This window comes from Gobius niger (genome assembly GCF_951799975.1).
Source record: "Gobius niger genome assembly, chromosome: 11".
NCBI lineage: Eukaryota > Metazoa > Chordata > Actinopteri > Gobiiformes > Gobiidae > Gobius > Gobius niger.
In genome coordinates, this window is record NC_136862.1 from 16943449 (window position 1) to 16960949 (window position 17501).

At 43.0% G+C, this 17501-nt stretch overlaps 2 protein-coding genes across 2 annotated transcripts; both read left to right on the plus strand.

Annotated features, from left to right (window-relative positions):
• Nucleotides 1-1960: 1960 nt before the first annotated feature.
• gucy2d (guanylate cyclase 2D, retinal) lies at nt 1961-8123 on the plus strand (the record flags this gene model as incomplete). The annotated part of the gene is made up of 18 exons (XM_079566238.1): nt 1961-2804; nt 2880-3181; nt 3258-3627; nt 3700-3787; nt 4033-4141; nt 4224-4343; nt 4413-4490; nt 4580-4756; nt 4838-4994; nt 5063-5212; nt 5288-5436; nt 6036-6199; nt 6325-6517; nt 6603-6777; nt 7144-7242; nt 7656-7750; nt 7817-7899; nt 8017-8123. 18 exons carry the CDS (start codon nt 1961-1963, stop codon nt 8099-8101), a joined length of 3438 nt encoding a protein of 1145 aa, XP_079422364.1. The 3' UTR covers nt 8102-8123.
• Nucleotides 8124-10202: 2079 nt separating this feature from the next.
• On the plus strand, nt 10203-16284 carry LOC306969973 (insulin receptor substrate 1-B). Its single transcript, XM_079565781.1, has 3 exons — nt 10203-10839; nt 11781-14621; nt 15787-16284. Exons 1-3 carry the CDS (start codon nt 10491-10493, stop codon nt 15792-15794), a joined length of 3198 nt encoding a protein of 1065 aa, XP_079421907.1. The 5' UTR covers nt 10203-10490; the 3' UTR covers nt 15795-16284.
• Nucleotides 16285-17501: the final 1217 nt, after the last annotated feature.

A 17501-nucleotide genomic window follows, 5' to 3' on the forward strand; every position in this document is an offset into this window, starting at 1 on the left:
TCACAATGCAAGTTCTCAAAACTCCAACACTCTGCTTATTCTAACATAACACTGTTCAAAATATTCTCAAAGAAATGTATGGTAATCCAGTTGTAGGGTTGCACTAAACCCTATACCAGCCCATGGGAGTTTCAGAAATATTTCTTCAGCCTTTAGCTCACATCGTAATCTGACTATAGCATTTATTCACACTTGTAATATTCATACAGAAGCAGATACATTACTTGGATACGTATTATCATCTCATTCAACATCTTTGTGTTTGTCTAATTGCCTCGCAAAGGTTTTTATTTTTGTGTTCAGTAATAGAATTATTATTTATCAAGTGTGCGATTCATATTTAATACTAGCGCCATGTTATGACAGTGCGTGGAGTTTGTGTAGCCACACAGGGTTACATGAGGCAACAGACACGTGGAAGGCTTAACTCCAGGTATGTAGGATTTTTTTTTTTTATGTAAGAGGACCATTCATGGCTGAGCAGACCAGACCTCCTATTTACATTTTCAATAAATCATTATCGGAGGCACACGTTCATTTTCATACTACAGTAAGATTTTGAAAAGCTGCAAACCTTTTTTTTTATGTATTACTACCATTTATACTAGTGATACTTTCCCGAGTGCCTCCACCCCCTGATCGGTGATGAAGATTAAGAGCTAAGGAAGGCTGAGAAGTCGAAGCTTCCACTCTTCCTTTTACCTGTTAGCCACCACCAGCTCATTGCCAAGACCTTTTTGAACCAGTGTGAGGGGCACAGTAGGCCTAGTGCCTCTTCTCACGGCTGCACTGTGGTTTGGGGTTAGTCCTAGTCCAAAGGATGTATAAGGATGTATAATTTTTACCAATGATATTTTTCGTAGAAGAGGATCGCTGCTGCACACTTGGCACACCAGGAACTCAAATGGTGCTATTCAACTAGAACTAGAAGACATGAAACCTTGGAGATTTTGCTCAGGTAAGAACTTTGGAGATTTTTGAGAGATGCTTTCTGGAGAATGTGAGAATATACAACATGGATTGTGTCGATGGCCATTACATTTACGTTTAGATTCTGATTGCCCCCCAGGGATAATTCAAGTTATTTGAATTGAATTGAATTGAATTGAATTGAATTGAAGATGAACCCAAACTAAACCCAAGTAAAGCTGTGGCTTTTTCCACACTAATGTGACCTTTTGATGTTTTAAGTGCTTTGAGAGAGCAGAGTTAGAATTTTGAAGCATAGGCTTAACCTATTAGCAAAGTTAAGCCATTGTCAGCATTAGCCCTGTAAGGAGGCTTGTCAGCCCCTTGAGGACCCTCATAAAGATGTAGGTTAAACTGTAATCTTTATGTGTTGTATATTACAGCATACATCAGCGCAAAGGAGCATGAATAGGGACATGTTACAATGAATGTGAAATGCTCAATATGATGCTGATAATTGTCATGAAATACCAATCCTGCATGATTGATGAACTGATTGATAATTGCCCTCTGATAAATGAGAAATAAATACTAGTGCAGAATAATATCAAACAACAACCTAATGTTCGTGGATTTCTTTACACATTGAATTCTGAAGCGAAAGCTAAAGACTGATGTCTATTTAAGAGAGTCAGAGAAAACACTGAAAAGACAGCAAAAGGACACAAAGTCCAGAATTTGCTCTGCGTTACTTGGCTCCAAATTTCTAAACTTTTTGTCCTCAACAGACTTAATCAGCTTACTAAACGCACTCTGTTGACGAGATTCGAAGACGTTTGCTGGCACCGTGTCAGTGTCCTTGGTTCATCCAGGTGCAGGTGTTCAGTCTGTCTCTGTAAGATTATGTTGCTAATGTCTTGCTTTGTCCATTGCAGTCATGGCTTGGGGTTGCGTTGCTGAACAACAAACGTGTTAGTGCCAAAGGAGACCATCCCCTGTACAGAGAGAGCGGCTGTCACAGCTAATCATCCTCTAAAATTAAAGTGAGAATATGGAGAGTCATCGTGACCCCCGGCTCCTGCACAACCTCTCTTTCCACCCACGATGGCACCATCAGCCCTCCATGGACCAAAAGCAGAAAAGAGCTTTGTATTTACACCACAGAAGGAACTGTTGTCAGCATAGTTTTCTCAAATCATTTTTATTATCAGTAACACCGCAGATGCCATCATCCCGAGTGCAACAGGCTACAAACTGGTTAAAAAACTGGTTTCTACTCTTTGTTATATTTTTATCATTTCTACCGTGTCAAGCTTGGGCCACAACCTTCAAAATGGCCCTGGTTGGACCATGGACATGTGATATCCTATACTCCAAAGCCCTTCCTGATGTAGCAGCACGCCTTGCCATCGCTCGCATCAACAAAGACCCCTATCTGAACAAAGGTTACTGGTATGACTACACTCTGATCACAGAGGACTGTCAATCATCTCGGGCTCTGGCCCGCTTTGGAGAGATGGAGGGTTATGGTTCTGCTTTCCTGGGACCAGCCAACCCAGGGTACTGCTCTGCTGCAGCTCTGTATGCTAAACAGTGGGACACAGGCTTACTCTCCTGGGCCTGTCTCAAGCCACACATGGAACATCTGCACCCTAATTTTCTGCGACCATTGCCATTATCATCCCAAATTCTTTTCAATGTGTTGCGGTACTTCAAGTGGGCACATGTGGCTATAATATCAGAGGATAGTGATATTTGGGAGGCCACAGGGCAGGAGCTGGCATCTTCTCTCAGAGAGCTTGGCCTGCCTGTTAAACCTGTGGTGGTGATGCGGAAACAAAACAATGGACCTCAACGAGCTCTGACCCGAGTGAGGGAGACGGACCGCGTGCGAGGTGAGTCTGAACACACCCAGTCCCACCAATATAAGCAGCGCTGTGTGTGACCATGTATCGTCTCTCTCTATGCAGTGATCGTCATGTGCATGCCCTCTGTCCTGATTGGAGGCCAGGCCCAGCACCAGCTCTTGACCACAGCTTTGGACATGCGTATGATCGACCGTGGCTACATTTTCATCCCCTATGATGCTCTCCTGTACGCACTTCCCTACAAGGACGTGTCCTACCCAATATTTGCCAATGACACCAGGCTGCGAAAAGCTTATGATGGGGTCCTCACCATCACTATGGATTCTGGAAAGAAGAACTTTTTTGAGGCCTTCAAAGACGCACAAAATACCTTTGAGATTCGCAGCAGCTCTGAGCCAGAACAGGTGGGTCATTATCGCTAACACATTGAACAATTCATCAGAAAACAGCTTTTTTCATGTCTTTACTCATGTTTTTCAGGTATCTCCTTTCTTTGGCACCATTTACAACATGTTATACTTCACGGCCATGTCAGTAGAGCAAGTTCGAGCCAGTAGTGGCCGGTGGGTGAGTGCGGATGTCATTGGCTACGGTGACGGGGACTTTGAGTTTCAAGGCTTCAACCAATACCTAAGAGCTGGTAAAAACGGTAAAGGAATGCAAGCACGATACGTAGTGCTGGACTACAACGGCATGGGCACAACTTTCTACTCCACGCACTCCCTGGAGGCCATACACAACGACGGAAGGACTGGGAGCCTGAAATACCTCGGCCGCTCCATACACTTTGCAGGCAGCACTCCATACACAGATTCAAGTTGCTGGTTCAGTCCATATTTTGCCTGTTCAGGTGAATGCTCGTTTTAAACACAGGCCTCAAAGCATTCGTGTAGCCTGTAACTTATTCTTTTTGTCATCATAGGAATGGACCCCGTCATGCAGTTGTTCTTGTTCATATTCTTCTCTGCAATTATCGGAGGAGCAATTATTAACATGGCTTTACGGATCAAGTAAGCATATCAAGATGTTTGTATCCATGTAAGCCAGTGTTTCACAGCCTGAGGTCCCCAAAGAGGTCCAACCTGAATTTTCATGGATAATTATGATTATTAATCCTTACTAACCATTAATATCAGTTATTTAAATCGTCCTAATATTAATTTTATACTGTCAGGTTGGAGAAGGATGTTGGGGTCGTCCAATGAAAAAGATTTGGAGCATTGGCTAATGTGCCGTAATTGTGTTTATTTTTAAGGCGAGGTGGACGCATTGGGTTCACTTTTACAGACAGTAGTGGTGGCCCCACCAAAGTGGTCCTGACGCTGGACGACCTGATTTTCATCAACACTCAGATTAGCAAAAGGGTAAGTTGCTTTGTTGCTTTTTTTTTTTTTTTTTTAAATTTCATTTGTGTAATGAGCTGTGCGTAAACTCTGACCTGTGCAGAAAATCACAGATGAAAGCATTTTGAAGAGTCAGCTCGATGTGAAGACCCCTCACCACTCTGTGTCAGGCAGGAGTTACATGGCCTCCTCCCCTGAAAGCTCAAATGTTGCTGTTTTTGAGGTATGACACATCCTTTTGATCACTGGATTTATTGTTTGTATTTCTAATTTTCTCATTTGTTTATCCCAGGGCGATTGGGTATGGCTTAAGAAATGTCCCAGAGGTGTCAAAGCGGTCTTTAGCTCAACAGAGGATATCTTTGTTCATGTAAGTGATATAATAAATGACACTACCTGCAAGTGCAACTAGGAAGATTTAAAGAAATGCAAAATAGGATGTTTTCTCTTTGTTTTCAGCTCAGGGACATGCGACACGAGAATCTGAACCTGTTTTTGGGTCTGTTTTTTGACTCTGAGATTTTTGGCATTGTTACGGAGCATTGCTCTAGAGGAAGCCTGGAAGATCTTCTCGGGAATGAGGACGTGAGGCTAGACTGGATGTTCAAATCTTCTCTGTTGATGGATCTGATTCGGGTACGAGACTGGATGATTGTTGAATTGTTTATGTTGAGTTGCTCCTTTTGAAATTAATGCATTTCTTTTAAATGTCTCCAGGGGATGAAGTACTTGCACCACCGAAACATCATTCATGGGCGGCTCAAGTCCAGGAACTGTGTGGTTGATGGTCGCTTTGTGCTTAAGGTCACGGACTATGGCTTTAATGAAATATTACTGAATCAGAGTATTTACACCGAAGAAGATAAACCTGAGGGTGAGTCACTAATTGAAGACGATATGCAATTATATTTCTTATCATATTTTCTATTTTATTCTCTTTAGATTTGTTTTGGACGTCTCCCGAGCTTCTTCGGAATTCCACAGCAAGAAAAAGAGGCACTTATCCTGGAGACGTGTACAGCTTTGCTATAATTGTCCAGGAAGTTATCAGCCGCTCTGCTCCTTTCTGTATGCTAGACATGCCGGCGAAAGGTGAGTAAACCACCGAAACAAATCACACTCAAGACGATAAACAGTTTTTCATGATTTTGTCTCTTGTGATGGTAGAGATTATTGGTAAGGTCCGAGAGCCGCCACCCTTATGTCGACCAACGGTATCTGTGGATGAAGCCCCGCTAGAAGTGATACAGGTGATGAAACAGGCCTGGAGCGAGGAGCCCGACAAAAGGCCCAACTTTGAGGACATTTTCAAACAGGTAAATAAATGTGCTAACAATCAGGACTGTACAGTTAATCACATTTTTGTCGAAATTGCAATTTGAATAGATGCACTTGTCTAAATCGCAGTGATAGCACTTATTTAGATAGGGAAGAGCAATCAATCATTATCACATAAATGAATTACAAAATAACGTGAGTTTCATCTGCGCTGCCGCCCCCTCATGGTGTGCCCACAGGTCCTATGGCAGTTCATGTGTAATTTGCACTTTTTAAATTGTTCAAAGAAGTTGTGATTATTATTTTTCCTTTAACCAAGCAGCCCTAGGCAGTATAATATCCCTCGCTGTGTCTTGTTTACTGAGGTCCACCCTACAGGGCGAGCAGGTTTTGTACATAAAGCGTTCTGAAATGCACAGGAATCTTGTTTTAGTTTAGTGGGTTGAATTTTAGTCTATAGGTTTATGCTCTTGCACTGTTTATAATGTACAAACTTAACAGATTATTGCTTTTATATCATAAACTCGCTTTCATTGTTAGAAAATTTGCTATGAAGTTTTTTTTTCCCCCCAAAACCATGCAGCCCTACTGACAATGGCACATGAACTCATGACAAACAATACACTTTATTTTTTAGTTCAAGAATATCACAAAGGGAAAGAAGACGAATATCATTGACTCTATGCTGCGCATGTTGGAGCAGTACTCCTCAAATCTGGAAGATTTGATCAGAGAGAGGACTGAAGAGCTGGAGGTAGAAAGGCAGAAGACTGACAAACTATTGGCTCAGATGTTGCCAAAGTGAGTCTTTGATATCTGTCAACATTTTTGTCAAATAGCATCTCAATATTTTCACATATGATACCAATAGAGTTTGATATTCCTGATGTGATAGTATTGGTTTGACATGAGTGTTTCTCTCTCAGGACGGTGGCTCAGGCTCTGAAACTTGGCAAACCCGTTAAACCAGAGCATTTTAATGACGTTACACTGTACTTTAGTGATATTGTGGGATTCACCACTATCTCAGCTCTAAGCGAGCCCATTGAGGTAGTCGACCTACTTAATGACCTCTATACCTGCTTTGATGCCATCATTGGATTACATGACGTTTATAAAGTAAGTGGAAACCTCGATCGTTTGCTAATCTATAGATATATCATAATGAAATCATGATTACTTTGTTCGTAATGCTGTCTCTCAGGTGGAAACTATTGGAGATGCTTACATGGTGGCTTCAGGGGTACCGAACAGGAACGGCACTCGTCATGCAGCAGAGATGGCCAACATGTCTTTGGACATCCTACACTGCATTGGGACATTCAAGATGAGGCACATGCCTGAACTCAGAGTCAGGATTCGGATCGGCCTCCATTCGGGTATGTGCTTCAAGAAAAGAGTCTGTCGGTAAAACATTATAACTGCTGACCTTTCATTAGGGCGTAGTAATTTCTGTTTCATGCCCGAGGTATCAGAAATATACAAATGTGTATAGAGGTATTTCACAAGAACACGTAATACAACTTCTCAAGCAGCTGAGGGAGAGAAGTATTTTTACTTTGTTTATCCTCGTCTGGAAACTATTCCTGGAACACTGAACGTTATCCACTTAGAGGTGGTGTCATCCACTTAACACACTGTGCACTGTATTTCATATTCATCGTATGAGAACTACAACTAAGTGCAGAGTATGTGTTTTTTTTACAGATGTACATTGAGTGTAAACTTTGTGCGCTGTGTTTCAGGCCCTGTAGTGGCTGGAGTAGTGGGCCTCACTATGCCTCGATACTGCCTGTTTGGAGACACCGTCAACACTGCATCACGAATGGAGTCTACGGGGTTGCGTGAGTACCAGGCGGACACATAATAGATCATTTTGTTGTAATACGTGACGATATTCCAGTTGGTTAAAAACCTACACAATGATATATGGCAGGTGAAGGGAAGAGTGCAGCTTGAGGCTAAACAGGGCCTGCACTTGGCACTAATCCCTTAAGACTATCAGAAGAATTAAAGCCCAATGTGAAGTTTCTTTGAAATGTCTTTAACTTTTTGGCCACAGTTCCCCACACTTGACACATACATTTCAGCATAGACCGTGGCACATTGCTGATGTACTGATTTGAATTATTACTTGATGATTTATCTGTCTATGATTTATTTTGACACAACAATCATTTCGCTTGAGCGCAATGCCCCCTGGTGGTGTTTTAGGAATATGACCAGGGCGCATGGTTCAAATAATATTTGTGTTCAGCTTACAGAATTCATGTCAATCAGAGCACGGTCGATGTTCTGAGGAGCTTGAACCTAGGATACAAGATTGCCACAAGAGGCCTGACAGAGCTGAAGGTGAGCGTGTTTATCATGTTCATCCCTGGTCGTGTGCAGTCAAATTGAAATACATCTTCATTTCAGGGGAAAGGCATTGAGCACACTTACTGGTTAGTGGGGAGAGAGGACTTCACAAAGCCACTGCCTATTCCTCCAGACCTTCAAGGGTAAGTGTATGCTCTGATACATATTTTTGGTAACTTGTTTAAAATCATAATGGCTGAATACACGAGGAGATGGATAGTGTTGAAGCAGTCATGAATATCTGAATTCTGTTGTTGCAGGGGAAGCAACCACGGCATTTGCGTAGATGAAATCCCAGTAGACAGACGACAGAAATTTTTGGATCGACAGAAAAAGATGGGATAAACAGACAGTGGCTCTTTTTTTTCCTTTTGTTTTTGTAATAAAACAAGCTCCCGTAAAAACTGTGCTGTGGAAAACAAGGACATGAGTGACTGCCATGTGAGAAAAACCTCACAATATGCTCTAATGGCAATGAACACTTGCAAGGAACCCCGGAGTTCTGCATCGTCATCCAAGTCACCTCCGACTTCACACAATTCAAAGAGTGATCCACTTAAAAGAACAGCTAATGCAGTTTATAAATCAGTAGTTGGTATGAGTACATAAGGATGATCATTTTAACTGAAATAAAAGGCAGACATTAATTTAAGTCTTTTCTGAAATAAAGGATTTGCTTAGAAACCGCAGTATCCCTAAGATATGTATGCAGTAATAAAGTTTCTTCTGTTCAAAGTGCAGCCCAACAGTTTAAACTTGGAGTCACAGTCTGTTCTTCCGAAGTGTGTGGACAGCGTAAAGCACAGGAAGCGACTCATGGACAAGGAAGGCACTTCTCATTCATTTTTTTGGCCTTGGAGAATTGTACTGTACATTAGAGCAGCACAGTTAGTATGTTTTGTGCACTGCAGGGTTAAGGGGCTGGACACCAAACGACCAAACAAGACTGACTTTCTGAAGCATGTTTTTCATAGCTCTGACATCACTGAAGCAACAAGCTACACTGTCACGGTATGGGATTCTTCAAACTGGAGATATTTTTCCCTTTTTTACACGACGGACACATCTGTCCTACCTGTGACTTAGAGCCTACAACCTACACTTGGCAAACATGTGGTGAAGAGGTAGCAACAACAACGAAGTGGAATGTGGATAAATCTTGCAATGAAAATGTACAAGGCTACATGGTATATTGTATAAAGTACAAAATCACTCTGTGGTCTAACTCGATTTGCCAAAGAGGTACGGCTTCTGTATAGAAATGGACTGAGATGGGGTGTGTATTATGATTCTGTAAATAAATATTTATTGTGTTAGTGTAAATACTGTGCACATGTTGATCTACCTTGTTCTGCTTAAAGATGATGTGCCAGATAAGCTACATCTGTGTCATTTGTTATAAAACACAAAACAAAGATAAGCCTATGTATCATCCCCAATACTTTGATAAGCCAGAAGTTATTTTTACAACTCCCTGCAACTCATTTTTTGCAAAAACGTCAAAGAGATCAACTCAACAGGTTGCCACAGTAATTCACAAGGAACACTCCTACATAAGTCCTCTTGTAAAATTCATTTTTGTCTTAAATAATCTGTTACTGTTATTGGCAAATTCATAAACGCCCATTACAAACCTGTTGATTCAAAATAAAATTAGCCTATTCTTTACAGCCACTCACTGGAATTCGAAAAAACCAACGACTTCACACCTTTCCAAACCAGAGGTGAGACATCTTTATAAATCAGTAAATCAGCTAAATGATGCATTATGATGATAAACTATTTCAGTGAGTGACCAAAGATCCTCCTCAGTGACTGTAACCCCAAAAGCCTCATAGCAGAGCTCTGCGGTGCTTTTCCTCGCGTCTTTACGCGCGCGGAACAACAGTGAACCTCATTGTTGAGCCGAGCGCGTGGACCCAGCGCGTGTGCGTCAACACCTTTTGGACCTCGTGAATGCGCTGTACATGATGTTCCTCTGCGCAACCCCTCACATATGACTGGCACCGGCTCCGAGGTGCCAGTCTGGAGCACGGTGAAGTCAAGTTAGCGGCATTCATGTGCAGTGAGAGCGGAAGTCTGTCAGCACTAAAACTGTTATTGCTCCGCGCGACCAGAGGCGTGTATTTTAATAAGAGAATGAATAGCTTCTAGGGACAGAGGTTTCTTCACAGTCTAAGCGAAGCTATTGGATCTATGTTTGGTGATAAAGTAAGTCATGTTGACATCAATGTTCGTTTTATCCTTTCCCACACAATAGCCCATGTCCCTCTATGTGTCCAACCTGCCTAATCTAACAAGACAATCACATAGGCCGTTAGGCTTAGGTTGTTCTCATTATTTACAATCACGTCCTAACTTCAACTGCACAGTGCTCGGTAAATACATTATTGTGAAGGAATGCGCGGAAGTCTCGCGGTGCCTGCTGCGCTTTTGTTGGCGCTCGAATAGACTGGGCATCCTCAGAGTCAGACAGGTGGAGGAGACCGCACCGTGCAGGACTGGGCAGGGCTGCAGGACGAGCACCGTGGACCCCGCGTGCACGGTCCGGTAGCCGCGCGCGGACCACTTCTCATCAATATGAACGCCAAACCTGCAGCAGTCAGTTTTCTGTCATATGGACTCCTGGATGTGGATATGATGAGGACGAGGGATGCTTCCTAAGGGAACCGCGTGGACTGGGGCGGTCTAGGTGATATTTATCGGCTTGCGGTGGTCTCGTTCCGCCTTGGTCATGGAGAACCAGGCAGCAGAGCTGCAGAGCTATGAGGACGTCCAGAAAAGCGGGTATCTCCGCAAGCATAAATCAATGCACCGGCGCTTCTTCGTGCTGAGGGCGGCCTCTGAGCATGGTCCCGCTCGCTTGGAGTACTATGAGAACGAGAAGAAATTCCGCAGTAAATCACCAGTGCCCAAAAAAGTGCTCAGTCTGGATACTTGCTTTAACATCAATAAGCGGGCCGACTCCAAAAACAAGCACATGATAGTGCTTTATACCCGCAGTGAGAGCTTTGCCATAGCGGCGGACAGCGAGGAGATCCAAAACGAGTGGTACCAAGCGATGCTGGACCTCCAGTGCAACTGTAAGACATCAGTGTTGAGATGTGGTTGGAGTGCATGGTTTTGCATCAGGCCTGACCTGCTCTAGGCTGTTTGAGCACAAATGTGTCAGGCACAGACTTATTTTACCTCCATGTCTGGTTTATTTCACCCTAAACACTGAAATGTGGACGCTGTGGTTGGGCTTTGGGCACTAGGTTCATTAACCCTCTGTTTGCGCAATTTGCATCTAAATATTTGTATTGAGCTGCAGTGTATTATAGTGCTCAATAGGTGCATTAAATAGCATTGCTACATGTTGAAAATAAGCTTATTTTTCAGTGAGGCACATCCCATTCGCTGTGACGGTGTATTTTGCATGGCGCAGTGAGCATATAGCAACCATGCGAGGGACGCATCATATAGTAGCAGCCTATCGCGGTGCACTCCGCTCGAGCCGTGTTGTTGTTTTTCTGCACAGCTCTCTCTCTCTCGCCCTCGCTCTAGCTACGTTCGCCTAACCTACATTCGCGCTCCACGCCGCTACTGTAGAGAGAGATGGCATCGCCTTCTCAGTTAAATATATTTCCGTTGGATAACTCCTTATTTACATTGTTATGCCCAGGCTTGAGACACCAAAGACCCCCCCACACACCACCCCCTCCTCTCCCCTCCCCGTTTTGACTCGTGCGTTTCTGTCAGACAGATAGGGCTTGCCCAGCTCGTGCGCTACAGTGTGAATCCATTAGCACTGGTGCACGCTGGAGTCCCCCATTTTGTTCGCGTTTGTCTCAACCGAATATTAAGAATAAAATAGCCTATTGCAGTCAAACTGCGCATGTGCAAAACATATTTTAAGTTGAATTTCCTTGTGACCATCCATTGGCGTGTGCATATCACAAATAGGCTTCCTGATAGGCCTGTATGTGAATTTAGTTCTTTAGTTTTGTTATCTATTAGTGACGTTTTTTGTCTTGTTTTTCAGGTAAAACCCCAGACGACTATGGCAGTAGTGGAGAATGCAGTTCGCCATCTCCTATCCCAACCTTTAAAGAAGTATGGCAGGTGAAGGTGTGGCCCAAAGGTTTGGGACATGCCAGAAACTTGGTGGGCATCTACCGGCTGTGCCTCACTGACAAGACAGTCAACTTTGTCAAACTCAATTCAGACGTTGCCTCTGTGGTGTTGCAGTTAATGAACGTGCGCAGATGTGGCCACTCTGAGAACTTTTTCTTTATAGAAGTGGGTCGTTCTGCTATCACTGGTCCAGGAGAGTTCTGGATGCAGGTGGACGACTCTGTAGTGGCTCAGAATATGCATGAGACCCTGCTGGAAGCCATGAAGGCCTTAAGTGAAGAATTTCGACAGCGCAGCAAATCGCAGTCTGTGGGCACATCATGCGGAACTGCCTCTAACCCCATCAGTGTGCCCAGCCGTCGCCATCATCCAAACCTCCCCCCGAGCCAGGTGGGCTTCTCCAGACGCGCTCGCACAGAGACACCAGGAAGCAGCACAAGCACTTCACCCACATCCCGCTATGGGTTTCCGAGAGCAAGGACAGCCAGCATCGGGGCAAGGTCAGAGGAGAGTGGAACGAGTGGGAAAGGAACATGGGCCAGCTCAAGCCCAAGCCTTAATGGATCATGTTCAACTACTCCCACATTGAGGCCCAAACCCACAAGGGCACCTACCCCGGCTAAAATCACCCTTAGCCTTGCACGGTACACTCCTAACCCAGCGCCCTCCCCTGCCCCCAGCCTGTCTTCCAGCTCTGGCCATGGTTCCGAGTGTGGACTGGTGGGGGCAGCGGTGGGAGGTATGACAATCTGCTCTTACCCTCGAGTCTCTCAGCGAGTGTCTATATCAGGCTCCCCCAGTGATTACGGTTCATCCGATGAGTATGGCTCTAGTCCTGGGGAGCACTCTCTGCTTGTCCCAAGTTTGTCAGGGCAACATGGAGAAGGACTGTCCAATTATATAGTCATGGGACAACGAGAGGGCCTCCTGCACTCACATCATCGCTCCAAAGGCCGTAGGATCTTGCGGCGATCATCGAGTAGGGAGTGTGAAGCAGAACACAGACTGCTGGGTAAAAGATCTTCTTTACCATTAGCATCTCACGAACGCCTCACACCACACCGAAAAGAGGAGGAGGAGGATGAGGAGGAGGAGTACACATTTATGTCACAATGTGCTGACAGAGCAGATGCAGGGGAGGGTAAGAAGAGGAGTGAGAAGAGCCAGGGAGCTATGGCTCGGGCACTGGATAGTGGCTACATGTCAATGCTACCTGGAGTCACTCCTCCAGTTTCCCTATCTCTCACTATGGGCACATCTGAGAAAGGAGGGGACGAATACATGGCCATGACCCCCAACAACAGTGTTTCTCCACCTCGTCACATGCAGCAGCCCAGCACAGAGGGCTATATGGTCATGTCTCCTAACAGCAGCAGCTCCACAGACTTGCATGGGCTAAGCATGTGGGAGGGGAGGGGCAGCCTGGAGAGCCGCGCAGTGAGTGACTACATGAACGTGTCTCCTGTGAGCAGTCGCTCAGCCTGCAGCACGCCTCCATCTCACCCAGAGCAAAACCAAATGCAGCCAAAAATGTTCAATTCTTATTTCTCCCTTCCAAGAGCCTATCAACACACTCTATATACTCGCTTTGAGGATGATTTGAACAAAGGGGATGAGAAGAAAGACAGCAAAGTCGTCGATCATCCTAGTAGTAAAGGAGCCATGGGATTTAGTAAAAGGAACAAAATGACAGTGGGCCCTGCAGGAGGCTGTCAACTCTCCATGTCTTCCTCCTCCTTCTCCTCCAGTTCAGCCAGCAGTGAGAGCCTAGAGGACAAGTCTCTATCAGCAGGGAGAGGACTGAGTGTATTAAGGACAGGTATAGAGTACAAAAGTGCTGGTACAAGCACTAAAGATGGACGTCACCAAAAATGTGGGTCCAGTAAAAGCCCAAAGCAACTGAGAAGGAGTCGTCCACTGAGTGGATCAGACATGTTAAAAGCAAACACCCTGCCTCGTGTCAAAGAGAACCTGCCCCCCACAGTGTCCCAGAGTGTGGGTGAGTATGTCAGCATTATGTTTAATGAAGATAAGTATGATACAGTTCATGAAGGGGCGCCTCATGAACACTCTCTCATTCATGGCACTCTACGTCCTGTGAATCAGCCTCTCCTTTGTCACAGCAACTTAGCGAATCTTCCCCGCAGTTTCTCTGCTCCACTTTCAGTTCCTGCCGAATATGTCACCATGGATTTGGGGAAGTCCTCCACTCCCCCGACTCCTGTCCGGTCCACTTTCAACACCCCCCAGGGCTCACCCTCCTCCACCCCAAAAGGCAAACACACTGCACCCTCTCCTCTGGCAACTGAGAGCAACTTTGGATATAGAACAAAAGTGTCCACGGGTTCCCCCATACCAGCGACAGACAAAAACTCAAAGTCTCCTGAACGTAGCAGTCAGTTGGTCCGAGGCGATGCACAGGGACGTAGTAGCCACCATACGGACAAGTATAGCTCTCCTCCTTCCCACAAACCTGCATCTTCTAGCACTCACTTTTCGGAGGGCAGCCAGGCAGCCAGCCACCGACATGGACAAGCACCTGTTGCAGCACCACAAGCCTCCACCTCATCTGCACAGCAAGGCCTTAACTACATCGACCTTGACTTAGCCGTAAAGGAAAGCCCTCAGGCTGGACCCTTCAACGCGGGAGGGAGCAGCAGTGGCCCCAGCCTCAACACTTATGCCAGTATTGATTTCTGCAAGTCCGAAGAACTGAGAGCACACCAGAGCAGTAAAAAGGAAGGTCAAGGTAAGAGCCAGACATAAAACATCAAAATGCAATAATGATATTTGTCTTATCTTGAATTATCAGAATGTCCTGTTCATAGAGCAGTAGTTTTACAGCCTCTACACTTTTCATTTTTATTGACAGCTGCAAATTTTGAAACACTACAGTGGGTTACAACATGCACAACTCACAGCTGTACATTTCTGAGTTATTTTACAGTTACTTGGAAGGTAAAAAGAAAACACCTGAAAACCAATGAACTAATTTAGGATGTGCACAAATATAATGAATTTAAAATGTTTGTAAATTCTTCAACATAGGTGACTGAGGTGTGCCTCATGCGGTTGTGTTTTTAGCCTTTTATGTGTATGTGGAAGAACAAAAAATATACAGACAGAGAATGGACTATGTCAAGAATTGAATTTTAATTTGTCGATTGCAATTATTGGACTATTTTCTTTTTAATAAAGAGGCCTACCAGCCAAACCCATGGGGTAACAGTGGAGTGAACTTTGGAGTCAAAAAAACAATTGTATTAGATAGCAGAGGATAGGAAAAATGTATGTTTAATTTGAGTTTATTAATATAGTTTATGATAAACATAGACAAGATAAACTATTTTGTCTAAAACCTAAAAAAAAGTAAAGATCAATCAATATGATTTTAGAAACATAGATATATGGGTGATTATTATTATTTATTCACCATATGACCCAAAATGATTGAGAACCAACAATAAAATCTCCTTTTTCTATTTCATGACTATATAGATCATTTATATGTTGAATTCCACTTCTAATTTATTGAGAAACTGATTTGCAATTTATTGGTATTAATAATTGCAAGCTTGCTGTTTTTATATTAATGTGTTGACCATTTGTTGACCATTTGTAGTAATGAGGAACAAGCTTGCAAATAGAATAGAAAAGAAGTGTTATTCAATATTTTCAATCAATCAATCAATCAATCAATCAATCAATCAATCAATCAATCAATCAATCAATCAATCAATCAATCAATCAATCAGTTTAGCCCAAAGCAAAGGCAACAACATACAGTATGTATCGGAATCCTATGAAACGTCATATTCCTAAAACAAAACTCTGGTGTTCACACTGTCAGACTCTCTCAGTGCCCGGATGTCATGTTTCAGTTTAAAATGGTCACTTGTTGTTTACATTTTCAGATTGCTGACCTGCTCCTTTTGGATCTGCGAATAACACGAGTGTGACCGCTCCGAGTATCGCCGCCCTCTCTGTTGCTACTACACTCGACACAGTGACATCCCAGCTCAACCAAATGTGTGCCAAACACGCATGCATACAGACTTTCATGAAAGGTGAGGGTTTTGTTTCAAATTAGCTTGACATTTGATGACAATAAGGTTGACGTATATGCACTGTGCACTTCAGTCAGACTCATACGGACACAGTGCTCAATCAACCATTTTTTAAAGGGTTTCAGGGAATATCAAAACTCTTTCACTTCTCCACAAAGGTTGGAGCAATTATTATTATTTTTTTCCAGTTCTCATCAAATGTCACTTTGATTTGAAGTTAAAAAGGGAATGCAGCCACAATGTACTTTTACTCATCCTCGTAAGCTTTTGCTTCCGGAAAAGTCTCTCTGTGCTACACAATGGATTGAATTGGTATTTTAAGAGTTACCAATGGGACAGGGTCATTTTGACACTACACGTGCAGGAACATGGTGGAACTACATCAGGAAAATGGAAACTTAAACTTCCGCTTCACATATTTTAAAGCACTTATTCTAAAACCAAATCTGAATAATAATCAAAACAAAATGTATTGAGATAAATGCTAAATGTGCCTTTTGTTTCCATTGTGTGGCACAGAAAAAAATACTTTGCCTTTTTTCCTATTTAAACTAAGTATTCCCCTGCAGTATGTACTTTAGTAGTAGTAGTTTAATGATCTGAACTATTGCACATACTGTGGTCGTCTTTCCTCATTTCTTCATATTACTACTATAAAGAGACACATTACAACTCTACGGTATATAAAATATCCAATATACATACAGTATAATGAGTAATACTATATAGCCTAGATATCTATATACTCTTTTATAAAGTGCCTCATTTTTGATTGTAGCTGTTTTTACGGATAATTTTCAAGTGGGTTAAAAGACAAAAAAATGTTGTATCTCAATTTGTGAACCTCAACGTCAAACTCAATCTTTATGCTACAAATTAGTAAACCATAATCAAATTGCCTTACTATAAAAAACTTGTTTTGTTGAGTTGCTGTGCCTACTACTTACTACAACAGCCACAATGTTAGCACTCTGTAGTTTTATCGTCGGGCATCAAAATGAGGTTTGATCAAAAAAAGTGAAGCAAAATAAGAACAGAAATTATACCACACTTTGTAGATCTGACTTTCAACTGTCTCTGAAAATGTTTTTTTTTTTTTTTTAAATAGATCATTACTTCCATTTGAACATTTGCTGCTGTAAAATAAAAAACAAGAGCCAAAATAAAGGAATAAATCGATTTAGAGATGACAATAAAAATCAGCGAAAGAAAAGACACTGCACCAAATTATATCTTTTAAACAGCTACGAGATTTTGTGGAGAACGGTGTACCCAACGGCGGGTCATGTGACGTTTACAGATTCAATGGTCCAGAGTTTGATACACGGGTCAAACTCTTCCTCCTGGATCTGGGTGTGCGTCTACAGGGTACAGACGAAGGCTTTCTTGATGTGTTTTTTGACACTGGTAGCTTTTCCCACATTTAGATTGTAATACTTTTTTTAAAAATCATGTTTGCTTACAACTTAGCAATGTTGCAGATACATTACCTGCACAGTCAAATAAACCTTAAGCATTATTCGTTTGGTAAAAGGTAGTAAATTAGCTGAACATTGTGTACA

Coding starts and splice junctions, on each gene's coding strand:
- LOC306969973 (XM_079565781.1), top strand. CDS start 10,491: ATGGAGAACCAGGCAGCAGAGCTGCAGAGCTATGAGGACGTCCAGAAA. Junction 10,840..11,780: donor GCTGGACCTCCAGTGCAACT/GTAAGACATCAG, acceptor CTTGTTTTTCAG/GTAAAACCCCAGACGACTAT.